Source organism: Mauremys reevesii, linkage group 10 (assembly GCF_016161935.1).
Source record: "Mauremys reevesii isolate NIE-2019 linkage group 10, ASM1616193v1, whole genome shotgun sequence".
Lineage (NCBI taxonomy): Eukaryota > Metazoa > Chordata > Testudines > Geoemydidae > Mauremys > Mauremys reevesii.
Genome location: NC_052632.1, coordinates 35,070,544 through 35,088,346, shown reverse-complemented (window position 1 = coordinate 35,088,346; position 17,803 = coordinate 35,070,544). Strand labels below are relative to the sequence as shown.

The 17,803-nt window shown below is 41.0% G+C and overlaps 1 protein-coding gene across 2 annotated transcripts in view; it reads right to left on the bottom strand.

The window, feature by feature from the left end:
* The window catches only part of TMEM266 (transmembrane protein 266), an 88,460-nt gene extending 74,867 nt beyond the window's left edge, over positions 1–13,593 (bottom strand). The window contains exons 1-2 of one of the 2 annotated variants that reach the window (XM_039490454.1): positions 13,577–13,593; positions 10,550–10,738 (exon numbers count right to left, since the gene is read on the bottom strand). In XM_039490454.1, the coding sequence (XP_039346388.1) occupies positions 10,550–10,738; positions 13,577–13,590 (203 nt within the window). In that variant the 5' untranslated portion in view covers positions 13,591–13,593. Of the gene's footprint in view, positions 1–10,549; positions 10,739–13,576 lie in introns of those variants that run through there. The other variant, XM_039490453.1, reaches the window with a different exon arrangement.
* Between the last annotated feature and the right edge of the window lie 4,210 nt (positions 13,594–17,803).

Below are 17,803 nucleotides of genomic sequence, written 5' to 3'. Positions count from 1 at the left end.
CCTTTTTCCTATTCTCAGTGTGATCAGTAGAGGGCCTAGCTACATACTTTAAAAATCTCAATATTCTCAAGACTTCTAAGGACACTGAACATACATACGCTTAAATACATTGCATTACTTAGCATATACTACACACTGGCACTATAATGATTAATATTATTTAATTGTTTAAGTTAGTAACTACTTAAAGAACTGATAATGCATGAAAAATAAAGTTCGCCTCTCTAGCTCTGCACTGGCAGTCTATGCACGTAGCAATTTTTCATTCTGTACAAAAACTATGGAACAAAAGTATCGGATTATAGTTTGGAAAGCATTGTTCTTAAAGGTGAACTGCAAAGCATTAGAATGCTTAAGATTCTTTATAATTAACAGACTATGAATCTTTATCTCAAAATTACAAACACATTTTAAAATTAAAAACTGGAAAACTACCTGCTCTTTCACTTATTAACAAGGTGCACTCAAGTATAATCTGTCATCTGAGGATTTCAAGGAATTTTACACCATCAGTTGTCATTCTCACTTCACATATACAGAAAATTATGCAAAGAGGTTCAGCTATTTGCCCAAACTCACACAGCAAGTCATCTGCTCTGACCCCTAAACACAGGCATAGCAAGCCTGGGGTGAGGAGCCTGCGATTCCACCACAATAACTGAAGACATTGCAAACTCTGAAATCCAAAGCAAGGGGGAAATGGAACTTTGAACTCAGGACTGGGCATGAGAGAGATAATGGGACAGTTTTCCTAACATTTTATTTTAAATGTGAATTATTTTTAACACTTAGCCTCACAACACCCATATGAGGTAAAACAAATGAATGTTCGTAAAGCATATTGGAATCTTTTCATGGAAGTCAATATACAAGTGCACAGTTTTATTATGGGGCATTTGAAATCTATATGGTTAGAAATGACCAGGAATTTAAAAAAAGACACTTTCAACATGGCTTTTTACAAAGCCAATCTATTACTAGCATAGTTTAATGCACTAATACACAGGTTTTAAAAAAAGATGTTCAACACTGAACAAAATTGGGAACAAAATTACCACATTTCTTTGGTAATGAGCAACCATAATCACTTCATTCAAGCTACTAACATCTGTCACTGTTTCTGTTTACTTGCGTTGCAAAACAAACCAACCAACCAAACATTCATGGCATAGTAACCAGCCTTTTTGACTAATTAGTAAACATTCACCTTCCTCAAAATGATTTGCAGGCTAAAATTGGGCAACAGGTTATATTTAGGGATGGACACAAATGCAGATTAGCAATTAGCCAACAGAAGGCATGACGCGGACCAGGAAGTGATAGTTAGATTAGAAAGTGATTAAGCAAATATGGGTAGCAGCCTAGACCTGGCTGAGGGAAACCAGGCAGCACAGCCTGGCAGAAGCTTGCAAGTAGCACCTCGAAGACCTGAGGAACTCTGAGAGACACGTACAGCCTTGTACCCTCCAAATCGATTGCTCCTTAGAGGCTTAGCTAAGAATAACTTTATGAATTATTTCTTTAAATAAGTTTTAATACTGAGGGGATTTGCAACCTTTCTTTTCTGACAGCTCTGTTATAAAGTTTCCTCCTTTAGTATTACAGGTGTGCGAGTGTTCAAATGGGAACCTATCAAAAGGGTAAGGCATGTGAAGAACCAACTGCACTTGCTTCCGAGCTTGTACCAGACTGTGCACACTACCAAGTATTCAAGTTGCACTCACATTGGCCTTTTCCCTGAAATTCCCACCATTACTACCACTGCTGCAGCTCCACTAGTGTAATTACTAGCTACACACAGCAGGTCTACATTACATCTTGGTTAAGACATGGGCAGTCACTGCATTACCTGTATTAGTGCTTCCACTGGTTTAGCTATACCAGTGGGAGTACTGGTGGGAAATATTAGGAAGAAAGGCTAATGTAGATCAGGCTGAAAGGGTCCTGTGCACCATGACACAAACAGAAACAACCCACCAGAGGTAAGAGCGTTCACATGAAGATTTTGAATGATCTGTGTCAGAAAAGAATCAGAAAGACATTTCGAAATCATGGAACATGTTTGTAACATACTGACTGAGCAGTGCAACATTTTACATGTTCTGCAATAAAGAGCCAGTTATCACACAGAATTCAGAGTGCCAAATGCTCAAAGTGGAAAAGAGGGAGAACATTTTCTGCTGCAATGCAGGTCTTAGATTTGGACCAGAGCACACAGAGTAACAATGATGTAGTACTGCACAAGAGAACAAATCATCATTACAGTCTCCTTCAGTGCATTTTGCTGTTCAGCTTTTGTTCCATCTTTCTGGCCCCAGTTCATGTCTGGCAGTTATGCAGAAGTTTTAAAAAAAAAAAAAACCAAAAACCAACCAAACATCACTTTTGTAAATAGAGAGAGAGCTTGCTCACTGCATGATATAGTTCAGCCTTAAAAGCTCTCCACCTCATCTCCCTCCTTGGAGCTGAGGAATTCATCATGGATCAGTCTGATATCTTCATGGACCTCTATGAGTTGAGCAGAGTAATTAAGAGGAGTGATGTAGGATAGTAAAAGCCCTTACAGTATCAAGTGGCAAACCAAGGAAGAAAGGCAGAAACTTAAACCCATTTTCGTTAATGCCCCTCTAAGTCTTGCAGCAAACAGTTAAAAATACTAGACAGAAATCAAAATAATAATTCAAAGATTTGGAAAAAAACAGAAAAAATGAAGAAACTAGCACCATCTGATGCAAACATAGAAGCCAGACTAAACTGTCTGAAGAAGCAAAATTAGCACATTCTTGGTGTTTTACAAATAAAATAATAATAAGAAATGAGATCACAAAAACCAAAGTGACAATGAAGAGGCAATGTAAAATGCCAGAAAGAACAGAATTTTTAAAACTTTTACAAGACAACAGGAACAAGGATGAAAAATAAATCTAGAATAAGAATACTGACCATGTCAAGAAAACTAATAAAAAGCAACAGCAACACAAAGAATAATGAAAGAAAACACCCCACAACATTCCATGGTAGTAACAGAAGTAGTTTGGGTTGAAGCATTGTAGTGACATGCAGCACTGCACAGCTGCTGTGCAAAACCTTCCATGAAATGTCACTACTATAGCTCTGATCTTATAAAGACTTATGCACATGCTTAATATTTACATACCTTAACACATACATGTAAAGTTATGCATGTGCATAAATCCTTGTTGGATTAGGGTCCAGTTATTTTTTCAATTAACACAATACCTGTAATCTTGGGAGTAATGTGCTGCTTTCTGTATGTCACAAACTTAACCAAAAGCTTTATAGATTCTAAAAAGATATGAAGAATGCTATGCAGAGATAGTCAGTATGCAATTTTATATCTTGGAAAAAGAAAATATTCCTTTACCCCCAACATCACTTCTTTATTACAAAGCAGAAATAACTAACAGCTCTCAGAAATGTTCACAGTAACAGGAAGAGTTGGAGTTACCTTGCATGGCCCACCATAAGATAGAGAACAAGAAATTTGAAGAACTGTAGGAGAGGAATTCATTCAAGATAAGAGAAACACGAGGGACCTATTTTATACAACTACAGGTTATGCCACATTGTGTCAGGGTTATATCAGTTCATCATAATAGTACTAGTGAACAAAGTACTGGTGAAATCCTGGCCCCAAAGTGAAGTCAATGGTGAAGCTCCCAAACTTTACTGGAGCCAGTATTTCACCTCTTGACTTTATTACTCTAATTTTATCAAAGTGATTTTACTGTGGTTCATCTGCAAACAGTGGAATCAGGTCATTGTGGAATAAAACAAGCCATGCTGTAGAGTATATTATTACAGTGTAGACTATGAAAAGAACTTTGATGAATCAGAAAGAGAAGCAATTCTGAAAATATCCAAAGGCTGAGAGATTCAGGTGCAAGAATCCTGAATCACATCTACATAAATATGCACTGACATTTCATCTGAAGAAGGGGAGTGAACCAGCACAAAGATGTAATCCAGCCTTAATTCTACACTTCAAGTCTGGAGAAGACTGCCCAGAACATTGCACAAGAAGAAATCATTAAAATAAACACAGGAAAGTTTAAAAAAAAGTCTATCCAAAGAGCTTTGTTTACAGAAAAAATTAGAAGGGTTATTGTAAATATAAAGACTTGCTGTTTGGCCTTAGGCTAGTGACTATCTTAAGACACCAAGGGATTGATCCTGCACCATTAAAGTCGGTAGAAATTTTGCTATTGAGTTCACTGAGAGCTGCCGCTGCTCAGCATCTCTGAAATTCATACTTCAGTGCTGTGATTCTGCTCTCACTGAATAAAATGACTTAAACTCACTACCTAAAAATTACAGCACCAAAAATCAAATGTCACTTTTGAAAATTTGGCCTTTAAATTCTTTACCTCAGTTTCCCTGTTTGTAAAGTGTAATGATACTTCCACCCCTTTCTCACAGGAAGGTTGAATGCATTAATTACTGTTTGTAAAATGATTTGAAAATTAAAAGCATGAAGGTTTATTAGTCTCACATGTTTAACTTCCTAATATTGTTGACAAGTCTTTGACCATTTTTTCCATCCCCAGCTGTTCCAAACTCCAGCCCCCAACGTTCCTATTTCGCTGCTTTCTCTTCTCTGCTTCCTCCTCTTATTCTACTTCCCATAATTTTTTCTTTAAAAATTTTCTATAGTTTATTTTACTCTCTACATAAGCAAATGTAAGTAGATTTAAAATGTGGCTCAGCACAGAAGTAACAAACTAAGACAAATAATTTAAAAAAAAATTCATACAGGTATAACCACCAGATAAAACACATAACCAGCACAAGATATGGACCAGACTAATTTTTTTTTCATATTTGGGGACACTGTCCATTACTTAAATTAAACAACCTCCCCCCCACCAAAAACAAAACCCAAAACATTTTCACTTCTGGCTAAGTTTTTAAATCTATTATGAGATTAAAAATATTTTTCTAGCATTTTTTCAATGTGTTTGTTTATTTGTGCATTTAATATTTTCTGTCTATAGTCAGTTTCACTCTTTCCCATCAATTTCCCATTAGTTGTGCGGATCTTTTACATGGCAGTGGGGAGAGAAAATATTTTTATAAAATAGAAAATACCAACATAAAACCATAAAAATTAGGAGTGGCACCTGAAGCTACTTTTAACTCATTTTTAAACACTCACTAGATTTCTGGTTAACAATTTCCCTTACAAAAACACTTCTATTTTGGCGTCCACTCTCTCCAATATCATGAACAACTCCCAACAGCCTTAATGAGAACATCACAGGAACACTGAGGGTTGAATAGAACTTTTTGGTTATTTTGTTCTCACCCTCTGTACAAGTGCATTATCTGATCTGTGGCAGACACACATTTATCTATTCTTCATAGTGCTAAGGTCCATGGATCTGTTACAATAGGATTTTCAATGTGGTGTTCCTCCAGGGTCAGAACAGGCTTATCTTTTTAGGTACGAACATTCCAAATGAGGTATATTATACATCCACCATCTTCCCCTGCACTCTATGGTGTGGAGAAGCCTTCTGACAAAAAATGGCATTGGTTAAAGACCAGATAACCAATATGTTAAATTTTGGTGAATTTATGTATTGATGGTCATGTGACCACCTATCAAATCTTAATACAGGGGATATAACTTCTCTGGCCTAAGACTGTCAGTAGTCCTAAGGACTAGACTTTGATGCTTAACAGAAGAAATAATATTTTTTTACTTTACTCTAGGAATGAATACTAGGACAGCTTGAAGACTACTTGTCTGAATTAGAAGCACAGAACTGGCTCTGTCTCAACTGAGAAAGCTTCCAACTTCAATACTTGTCTGACTGGATATAGTAGCTATAGGCAGTGTATTTTAACAGATATGAAGTATTATGAGACTTTCAGGAGTTCAATCTATAAGGGTTGTTGCCCTAAGGAAGCACTTAATGTTGAGATTCACACAAAACTTCCTTTACTTGAGCATGCTGCTAACACTTTGACCTTCTTGCATGGACACTCTTTATACTCTTTCATTAAGGCCACCTGGAGACTCTCAAGGCTATGTTTCACTTGTTTAACACTGTAATTAAACTACAGACTTTGCACCAGCCTGCAGGGTAAGTTCCAGGGCAGCTACAGACCTGCTAAGCCGGGGGTTCTCAAAACTGGGGGTTGTAACCCTTCAGGGGGTTGCAAGGTTATTACATTGGAGGGGGTCGCAAGCTGTCAGCCTCCACCCCCAAACCCTGCTTCACCTCCTGCATTTATAATAGTGTTAAATATATAAGAATGTGTTATTAATTTACAAGGGGGGGGGTCACATTCAGAGGCTTGCTGGGCAAAAGGGGTCATCAATACAAAAGTTTGAGAAGCACTGTCCTAAGCATAGTTTCACAATACTCTGTACTCTGCCTAAAAGTCTATCCTCCCCTTCTTTTGGTTTGTTTGTTTGTTTGTTGTTAATATATTTTTATTATTTGATCCCCTAACTCTGATTCAGACAGCAGGCCTTCCCCCCAGAAAGGAAGAATTCCCTCTTGTGTGTATGTATGTGCAGGCATGCCCAGAGGAGTCTGCACAAGTCTCTGGCCCAGTTCTTTTTGCATGGATCTGCCATGTTGAACTCTGTGAAGGTGAGCAGGGAAAACACAACTAAGTTTAATTAATTACCCTTTGGGAATTTGTCTTCATAATCCTGCTTCAGATGGGGGAGAGAAACTGGGTTCAAAGACTGCTCCAAAAATATGTCCGGTGGCTAGCAATCTCCCTGTTTTCAAAGAGGCTGGGACATATCGTGTCCTCTACCCAACATGGGTCCCTTTTGGGTCTCTCGGGAAGGTACAGGCATGAGGTTCAAAGATGGGCTTTCACAGAAGCTGTACTCCTCTCTACCACATCAGAAGTAGATCGGCCATATGGTTGTGTGTTTTCCCTGGAGGTGGCAGCCTGGGAATCCCAGGACGCCTGTTATAGAGGTGAGGTGGCAGCTGGAAGAGGGAGATAGCCCCAAAGACATCTTGCTGCAGTCTGTGATATTGGCAGAGTCTGTGCTGTGTACATCTACAGCCTGCGGGGAGATAAAGGGGAGGAGGAGGTGACTGACCTTCACAGCTGGGAGCATGGTTGCTGGTGTGGATTATTGGGATTTACGTGTAATCTACCATCTGGCACACTGCCTCTCTGAAGTCACTCCCATCGTGGAGATAGGGGTGGAGGAGCTGCTTTCCCCTGGAGTTGGCTATTCCAATCCTGCCCAGCTTCTTTCCTGCCTGGGGAAGGGTGGACTGAGGTGACCCTGCCCAGTTTGGGCTGTGAGGAGGAAGCTGCGCTCTGCCCATAGAACAGCCAAGCTCCCGCAAAAAACAGTAGGTAAGAGGGTGAAGCAGACCACACAGACCTTTCCCTTTGCCTCTGACTTTTCTCAGCCTAACTCACTCCCTGAAGCTTGCAGGAGCACCAACCACTGCAAATGCCTCCAAGAGGAAGCACAGTTGAGGGGGCAATCTCCTCACAAGGCAAATCTACAGTTGCTCAGCCGCCGCGCCCGCGCGGAGCGCGCGCCGGGCAGCGCAGCGGACCTGGACCTGACTGCAGAGCAGAGCAGAGGTCCGGTGGTCTGGGCCGGCCCGGCTGGCGCGGGGGCGCGCCGCGGCCGGCTCGCGGCGCGGCGCTTGAGCTGCTGCTGATGCGCTGTGCCGGTCCGCGCAGAGCGCGCGCAGCGCGCCCTCCGCTCGCAGTCATGCCTGCAGGTCGTCCGGTCCGTCCGGCCCCGGTCCTCCCGCGCAGGCATGGGCGCCAGGTCGGTCCGTCCGGGGTCCGGGGCTCCCCGCCCAGGCATGGCCGCCGCCGCGCCGGCGCAGCCTGCCCCCCCTAGATTTGGCCGCCCTAGGCACCAGCTTGTTTTGCTGGTGCCTAGAGCCGCCCCTGATCTCCTCACAAGGCAAATTAAGTCCTGTGACACCACTGGGAATCAGACAGACACATTTTTCAACCAATCTGCTAGTCAGAAATTTGAAATAAAGTCTGGAATTTTCCACAGAAAAGCTTCATAGCAGGGAGGCCTGGCTGAGCCACTGGCCACTGAAGAGGCAGATAAATCTGGCGGGAATTTCAGAGAGAGGGGCATTCCCCTGCTGTCTGTGACTGACAGGTCTGTTTCTGCACCCAGGATGCAAGCAGGTTGAAGTACTCATTGTAACAAATCTTTGGTCCTTGAAGAATGGAGCTTCAGATGGTGAAATCTGCAGCTACTAGGGCTGAATACTTGCACTAAGCTTGTTTTATATTTATCCAATAGCAATATAGCCTCAGGCTTACACCTGCATACTCAAATTAATTATAAAGTGCCTCTTTAGACACACGTGGTATTGCATCATATTTATATAATCTAACTGAAATGTATTTCCCCTTGTTTGGAATTTCTGAAGACATCTCATGAAGTCTAATTTGGAAAAAAACTAGTGGCAAGAACTTTCTCTCATTCTGCTTCCTGACTGCAGCATGGAATACCTGCTGAGTGTAGATCAAGGATGTCACATCTTTGCTGATTTCTAAGAGTAGATTAAAACATATTTAATTGTCAACAATTTGAAGCTTATATAAACCTTTTTATGTCTTCATCTTGAAATCTCAGATTGATTTACTGTGAAGTGTTTTTAGATAGATCGTGCAGTAAAAGTAGCTATATACATTTGGTATGATATAAACTGAAATAGTAATGAATAGTAGCTAGATAATCCAATGTTGGGCAACTGGTCTCCTTATCAAAGGTGATGCTAGTTTTATATAGATTCGCACACTAAGGGAGACAGCTTTCCAAATGAGTCACTGTACAGTCAGTTATCAGAGGGGTAGCTGTATTAGTCTGTATCCATAAAAGCTTTCATGGGTAAAAAACCCACTTCTTCAGATGCATGGAGTGAAAATTACAGATACAGGCATAAATATAAACAACTCTTACTACTACCATGTGTAAAATGTGTTTACATGCTACTTGTTTTACCTGTAAATTACAGTGAAATTTTGACTTAACTGGCCTTTGTAAAAAGCTCAATTTGGCCTTCAGACCAACAGAAGTCCATATGTCTGAAGGCAGAACAGAGCCTTCTACACTCCCCCACTACTGGTATTCCCTGCCTTTTAGACAATCAAAGTGCTAGGTTTGTTAAATTTTTAAGATAGCTACTTACAAACCACTACTTATAAAAATAATGGATCTAGGTAAAATGCTTTGCCATTCTCATATATATTGTGATTCAGTATTAAACATTCTTTTACCTTTGATATACTCAGTTGAAGAGTATATTTAGTAAGTGTTTTAATTCTCTCATTTCCAAAGACATTTTCTAACAAATATAATGAACTCGATTTGAACTCCCTGTGTAAATGTAGCCAGAACTGGCACGTATGTTCTTTCAACAACATTACTGTGCATATATATCAAGGATCGGCAACCTTTGTCATGCGTCCCGTAAGGGAAAGTCCCTGGCAGGCCAGGCTGGTTTGTTTACCTGCTGTGTCTGCAGGTTCGGCTGATCGCAGCTCCCACTGGCCGCGGTTCGTGTCCAGGCCAATGGGGGCTGCAGGAAGAGCGGCCAGCACATCCCTTGGCCTGCGCCACTTCCCGTAGCCCCCATTGGCCTGGGACGGCAAACCGCAGCCAGTGGGAGCTGCGATCGGCCAAACCTGTGGATTCGGCAGGTAAACAAACGGGCCCGGCCCGCCAGGGGCTTTCCCTGATGGGCTGCATGACAAAGGTTGCCGATGCCTGATATATACGGTATTCTGAATAGCAACAGCCTCATTCACAGCCTACCAGAGCAAATTCTTCTTTTAGAAACAGAAATAATCTGCATGAGGCTTAGGAGGTTGTGTTGCATAATCATAATCACCAGGTCAGGAAATGTCCACTCAAACATGTGGGCCACCATCACCAACCCCTGCATCTCACCATGGAACACTCTCCTGAGGCATCTATCACAGAGGACCTATGGAATGGCTTTTCTGCATTTGTTTTGTTTTGTTTTTATGGGGAAGAGCCAAAAGTCAGGGCAAAAGACTCAACTTATGGCTTGTTTACACTTGAAATGCTACAGCATTTCTGTGCCATTGTAGCACTTCAGTGTAGACACTGACGGGAGAGGTTCTACCATTGCAACAGGTAATCCACCTCCCCAAGAGGCAGTAGCTAGATCGAAGGAAGAATTATTCAGTTGACCGAGCACTATTTATACCAGGGGTTAGGTCAGCTTAACTACATCGCTGAAGGGTGTGGATTTTTCACACCCCTGAGTGATGTAGCTGGGTTGACCTAACATTTTAGTATGGACCAAGCTTTAGTTTTCTCTCTGACAGCAGTTTCCTAATATGCACTGTGTTCACATGGGAGCCAGAAATTACTTTATTACAAGGAGTCTGAAAACAACTAAATAGCTACGTTAGAAAAAGGTGCTTTTAGAATGGATTCAAGTGAAATTAGCTGGCCTTCTCTCTCCCCATCTCATGGCTTTCCCTTCCGTAAACCATGAAAATCCTTTAGGCTATCCTTTGCACTTACCCTTCTCTTTGGTACTCCTCATCCAAATTTGACAAGAGCTGGGACCCTGCCACAGAAAGATCAAGCGCAGCAAGGGGTAAATCTCGATAAGTGAAGTTAACAAGCTGTACAGGAGCTAAGCTTTTGGTCTCCTCTTCTACTTGTTGTGAAATGATCTCAACTTCTGAAACTCCACCTTCTATTGTAGGCCTAAAAATGGTGAATAAGGAAATGGAAACAAATATAAGCAGTAAGAAATGGGAAACTTCCACAAGTAGCAGGACTAAAATTTCCCATAATGAAGGCAAAAGGCTTGATTACTGGTATTTGTGTGTCATTTTTGATAATACACGTGGAGAAATGTTATATCGTGCCAAAATCTATCCTCATCCGTGAAAGGTCGCTCCCACTGAGATTAATAGGATCCTCACATGCACACAAGGGCAAAATTGGATTCAGACTGCAGAGCTGAAGCCTTTTCATGCACATAAAATATAAACATAAATATTCAACAAACACACAAAGAAACAAACTATGAACTACGTAGCAAAGTATACTTGCAAACTAGAAAAGAGAGTCAATGAAATGAAGGCCTGTAGCTAAACCCCCTCCTTTTTGTAGTGAGATCAGTGAACAATGGTCAAGCATTTTACTGACCAGTGTACAAATCTCTCTAAGGCAGTAATTCTCAAACTGATTTGCCTGGGCTGCCCTTCTTGGTGTCTGTAGTTGTTTGTGCCCCCTTCCCGAGTACATATACCAGCACCCAGTTCTGAAGGCAGAGCAGAGAGCAGCGGCTGCTGGCCAGGCACCCAGCAGCAGCAGCACAGAAATAAAGGGGGTAATGAGAAAAGTAATATTCATCAATATCACTTTTCACAACAGACTTAGTGCCCCATTGCTACCCTTACTCCTGCGCTGCTGCTGCTCTTCTGGGGCTGACAGCCAGAGCCCCGCTGCATTGAGGTGAGGGACTGAGGCGTTGGTGGGGGAAGAGGGGAAGGAGAACCCAAGCCTGGGCTGCCTCCTGGTGAGGGATTGACGGGGTGGAGGGAGGAGAGAGGTGCTTCAGCTGTTAACCCTGGGGGACAGGGCTCTGGCTGTCCCATTTATCTCCGCCACCTTGGTGTGCATGGACTTTCTGCATGAGCCAGAGCCAGCCAGGGCTGACAGCCAGAGCTTTTTTATTTTATTTTTTTTAAAGAAGCACACAGTTTGCCCCTCCCTTGACACATTCCTGTGCTTCCATTGGGAAGCCTTCCCCATGGTTTGAGAACCAGTGCTCTAAGGTAATACATACATTCTATTGCCCTTCATTGACCTCTGGTCAATATTTAGAACAGTTCTGAATGCTGCCACATCTTGCCCTACTCAACCAGAGAAAAGGTTGCTAATGCTCTAGGATTTTCGAGGAGAGTTATTGAGTAAGAAGAGGAATAAAATTATAGGAGGATCCCAGATAAATTCTTCCCATCCATATATGTGTAGAACATAATTTTAAAACTGGTTATGCATTCTCTATCCTTCTTAATGTTAATGGGAACTCCATGCACACATACAAGGGTAAAACTACCATGTATGTGTGTCTATATGACTTACAATAAGATACCACTTAGTTAGAGAAAAAATAAGTTGTTGCCCAGTACTTAATATATAGTGTATGTGATGGACAACTTTGTTAGTGTAGAGGGTTTGCCTGTCAAGTCCCAGAAGGGATAGATTCTTTACGGATTCCAGGGAATGCCTCTCTTTCCATTTGACTCACACTGTGTTGTAACCATAAACCTCTTTAGCTTTAATCTGGGAGAGCTTGTTAAGTTCTGAAGAAATGCCAGGCTATCTCATTCAAGTTTTTGACAGATAGGTGTGATGGCTGGGAAGGTATTTTTCTTTCTTAGGGATACAGTTAAAAAGTGCCTTACATGCAACTTTCCTTTCTTATTTGACTGCAAAAGTTGCACTAATTTTTTTTAAAAAGAGCCTATTATAATCCTCCAGTTATTCAACCAACCTGAATAAGACTTCATCTTTCTCACAAAACCTGAATAATTTAGAAGAGCTCTTGCCTAAATTGTGTGTCTTGTAAGAGTTTGGAGGCAGGAACATAAGATGTGGATGAAGAAGGATAAAAGTCTAAGTTGAAGAGGTGGGAAAAGGCAGTATTGCTCAGAGTCTAAGCATTAGAATTACAATGGAGTAGTACCACTGCAGGGATTACCTGGGAAGGTCACTTTAACAATGTGAAGACACTATCATGACTGAAGTAAAAGGCTTGCAATGACCTATGATTGTTGCACACAATCATAGAAATTAGTGCAAAAGATCCTTTGGGTCATCTAGCCAGTGTCTCTTTATTTAGTTCTTTGTCCAATCTAATTTTACATGTCTCAAGGAATGAGACTTTTACCATTTCCACTGAAAATTATTTCACTGTCTAAAAAGATCTAATTAGTAGGAGATTTTTTTCTGGTATTTGGCCAGACTTTTCTCTTCTCTGCTTTAATGCTTTTGTACCATATACTAGCTGAAGATGCTGGCTTCTATTTTGGAAGTGGACCACAGTCTGACTACCGGTATTATAGAACAAACTGAAAAATGTTAGAGAAGCCCTTTCAGCTTCCAACTGTTTGTTGTTTTTTTTAAACCTTTTGGACTCTTAAGTAGATTAAATGAGAGCTAGATAATGAAGTGACAGTGAAAAAGCAAATGAAACAGTGCTGACAAATAGTCTTAACACAGGATTGTTGGCAGGAAAACAAAAATTTAGATAGACCTGAAAATAATTTTATATATTAGTTCTTGGTAATTCACTATTAACAATACTTCAGAAAAGTTTACAATATTCATTTTGTTGTTTTTGCACTAATTCTGGGTCCACAGACAACTGAGCAAATCCTGCATCTCTTATCCCAAACTTAAAATTCTCCTCCCAGCAATACTGATGTAACCTTCTTGGGATCAGGAGAATTTGGCACAGAGGATTTTACATGAATGGGATTTGACTCATTGAATGGAAAAGCATTTGTAACTTTCTCATACAGTACTTACTGGGGATTGGTCATGTTGAAAGATGCAAATAAATCAGCAGTTGTTCCAGTATTTAACTAACTTCAGCTCCTCTGCAGACAATTTTCAGCATTTCAAGGCAAGGTTTCTACAAGAGGTAAAATGTATTATCTAGAACTCAGTTGCAGTTAGTGTAACATTCATTTTCATATAATGTAGTTTGTACAGCAGTTTTATTTCCCACAAAAGCCACCCACCCACCCCTTTTTTTGGTGATGCTTCTATTCTGGGTTAAGACTGCCTCATCATAGAACTTTGAAAATATATTGTAGCTTTTCAGACCCTACGCACACACCCTTAGATTTAAATAACATTACAGGCTTGGCTTTAAACAATCAGAACATTTAGAGTGATGGGCAAGGTCTTAGGGGCAGATTTTCAAAAGAGGCGAAGAGGTTTAGGAGCATAAGTCCTCACAAAGTCCACTGAGCTTATTCTCTACATACTATCAGGGGCGGCTCTAGAAATCGGGCTGCCCCAAGCTGCGCCGCCCTTCCCCGGTCCCGCGGCGGGTCCCCTCTTCCCGCGGCTCCGGTTGAGCTCCTGCCGGCATGCCTGCGGGAGCTCCACCGGAGCCCGGGACGAGCGGACCTGCCGCAGGCATGCCTGCGGGAGCTCAACCGGAGCCGCGGGAAGACGGGACCCGCCGCAGTCATGCCTGCGGCAAGTCCGCTCGTCCTGGGCTCCGGTGGACCTGCCGCAGGCATGCCAGCGGGAGCTCCACCGGAGCCAAATGCCGCCCCCCCGGGAAACGGCCGCTTGGCGCGCTGGTGTCTAGAGCCGCCCCTGCATACTATACAGACCTGTACACATGAGAGTGTTAGTTAAGGTGAAAGGATTTAAGAGTACAAGTCCGAATGACTTCTGTGGGACTTATGCTGCTAAATCCCTTAGCATCTTTAGCTCTCCTTGGTCTTAACTCACACTCTCATGTATAATGATCTGTCTAGTATCTAGAGAATGTTTTTACCTATCAAGCTCATAAACCTGTTTGGCATAATGGGCAATCTTTGCCCAAGGCCAAACATATGCCTGTGCATTTGTGCTGTATCACAGGACTGAGGTGCAACACCAAAACTGTAATGGACAAGCTTGCTAGAATGAAGCCATTGGCAGCAGCTGACGTGCCTTGCTGTCACAAGCACTAATATTCAACCCTAAATTGTAAAAAACAATGTAAAAGTCCAAAATATAAATCTGAACAAAACAAGCCACTGCCCTTTTAAATTAAGTATTTGGGAAACTGTAGTGATAAAAAATAAAAATGAATCTGAGTGATATAATGAGAGACTTTTAAAAGCTGTTTCCAGGGTTATAGAGTGCATGTAATTAACCACAATGAAGTTAAGGAGACTGTTGGTGAAAGACAAAAATATACTCTTATTAATTAGGAGTACATTAAAATGAGTGACACACAAATGTATGAAGTTAGGGTATAGCTGACATTCACACTGAAAAATTGCCATTATTGTACTAAAATGTCTCCTGAGTTTTAAACATTACTTAAGTCAATTACAAATTGCATCATTCAAATCATTTAGGTATCCTATACTTCTTTTTCCAAAAATTCATAAAATAAGCCAAAAATGTATAGGATACGATAAAGATGTTTAATATATTGACAGTATGAACCTCAGCAATCCCTTAATATCAAATAATTAACCTAAAATTGCTAGTATAACTACTAGAAGTACTACTATAATTACTAGTATAGCAATTTCCAAAGCATTATTTCATATACTGTATGCCTGTAACACAATAAAAGCCAATTAATTTATTCTTAGATTGCCTATATGCTTGAGTATTCAAAAGGCTATGGTCTAAATCTTAACCACTTTACTCATGCAGGTAGACCAACTGAAATTAATGGAAATATTCATCTGAATAGAGCAAGCATGATCTGGCCTTAAAATAATAAATAATTGTATAGACTAACATATATACCATACTGATCTAAGAAACTTGCAATTAAAAATCTGATTAAAAACAGAATTTGCATTTGTATTTAGATAAACTCATTCTGATGCACTGCAGGCTGATCCAACACTCATTTGAAGTCAATGGGAGTCTTTTCATTGGCTTCAATAGATCTTGGCTTAGGCCTTAGCTATAAGTTTGTTAATTATGCTCCTAAAGCAGCAAAGAACTTACTTAAGTTCCATTGACTTTAATGAGATTTAAGCACACGCTTAAGTGATTTGCTGAACTAGGTGTGACGTTATTGATATAATCTGGGACCATATAGAACATGGTTGCAACCAAGGTCCTACAGTGGCACCAAATTTTATGTAAAGGGGGTCATATAAGATGTCTAAGACCAGGTTATAGGTTGCTGGTTATGATTATGCTGTCTATATGTATGTATCATTTTGTAGTTGAAGTTATGAGTATTAGCTCTATACTGTCTGTATTTCAACTTTGTGCTGTGATTCTGGGAGACATCCCAGACAAGTTGGTGTTAGCTCTGCCTAGCCTGCTTGATGGCCCATTAAGGACCATCAGCTACATAACTGACCCATTGAGTAGGAGGCAGATACGCCTTGTAATTCAGCAGGGTGTGCAGGAACTTGCCCATGTGACTGCAGATTCCATTTTGCTGTAATGTTCCACAATAAGAACAAAGAAGTGTTCTTACACCTGGAAGAGCCTATATAAGGCAAATGCCTCATCTCCATCTTGTCTTCAATACTGTTTCTTACCTCTGGAGGGACTTTGCTACAAACTGAAGCTCTGCACAAAGGACTGATGACCCATCCCAGCAGGGGATGTTCTCCAGAGACTTGATTTAAACCTGCAGTTTACTCCATCACTGCTACAAGCCTGATCTAAGAACTTTGCCATTGCTGTATGTAATTGATTCCATTTAACCAATTCTAGCTCTCATCTCTATCTTTTTCCTTTTATGAATAAACCTTTAGATTTTAGATTCTGAAGGATTGGCAACAGCGTGATTTGTGGGTAAGATCTGATGTGTATATTGACCTGGGTCTGGGGCTTGGTCCTTTGGGATTGAGAGAACCGGTTTTTTTTATTGAGGTGTTGGTTTTCATAACCATTCATCCCCAGGACGAGTGGCACTAGTGGTGATACTGGGAGACTGGAGTGTCTAAGGAAATTGCTTGTGTGACTTGTGGTTAGCCAGGGCAGTGAAACCGAAGTCCTCTTTGTCTGGCTGGTTTGGTTTGCCTTAGAGGTGGAAAAACCCCAGCCTTGGGCTGTAATTGCCCTGTTTAAGCAATTGGTCCTGAATTGGCACTCTCAGTTGGGTCCCGCCAGAACTGCATCATCACACTATAGCTAAAGGTAGAGACTATTGTAGATAAGGCTACAAAACACTTCCCAGGATGAGCTTTATATTGAGAAGCTCATTGCGCCCTAAAGTTTCTACCTTTCGGGTTGAAATTTTCTAATGTGGTATATTTTTAAAGGAAAGTTTGATCAAAGTCCCAACAACTGTTTTTGAGAGATGAGAGGATAAAAGAAAGGAGATTCAACTATAGACCACCAAATCAGGAAGAAGACGTGGATGAGGTATTTCTAAAACAAATATCCAAAACACAAAACCTGGTAGTAATGGGGAACTTTCACTACCCAGACATCTTTTTGAAAAATGATATAGCAAAACATAAAATTTCAAATAAGTTCCTGGAATATATTGTGGACAATGTTTTGTTCCAGAAAATGGAGGAAGTAACCAGGGGAACAGCCATTTTAGATTTGATTTTGACCTACAGGGAGGAATTGGTAGCAGATCTGAAAGTGGAAGGCAATTTGGGTAAAAGTGATCATGAAATGATAGATTTCATGATTCTAAGAAAAGGAAGGAGTGAGAGCAGAAGAATAAGGGTAATGGATTTAAAAAATAGACTAACAAACGCAGAGAACTGGTAGGTAAACTCCCATGGGAAGACAATCTAAGGGGAAAAGGAGTTCAGGAGAGCTGGCAGTCTCTGAAGGAGACAATATTAACGGCACAACTGCAAACTATCCCAAAGCAAAGTAAAGATAAGAAGAATCGTAAGAGGACAGTATGGCTCCATCATGAGCTCTCTGAAAATCAAAAAGGAATCCTACAAAAAGTAGAAACAAGGACAAACTGCTAAGGAGGAGTACAACAGAATAGCCGAAGCAGGGCCGGTGCAACCCATTAGGCTACCTAGAATTGCTGCCGAAGAATGAATGAAGCGGCGGCGGCAATTCGACAGCAGG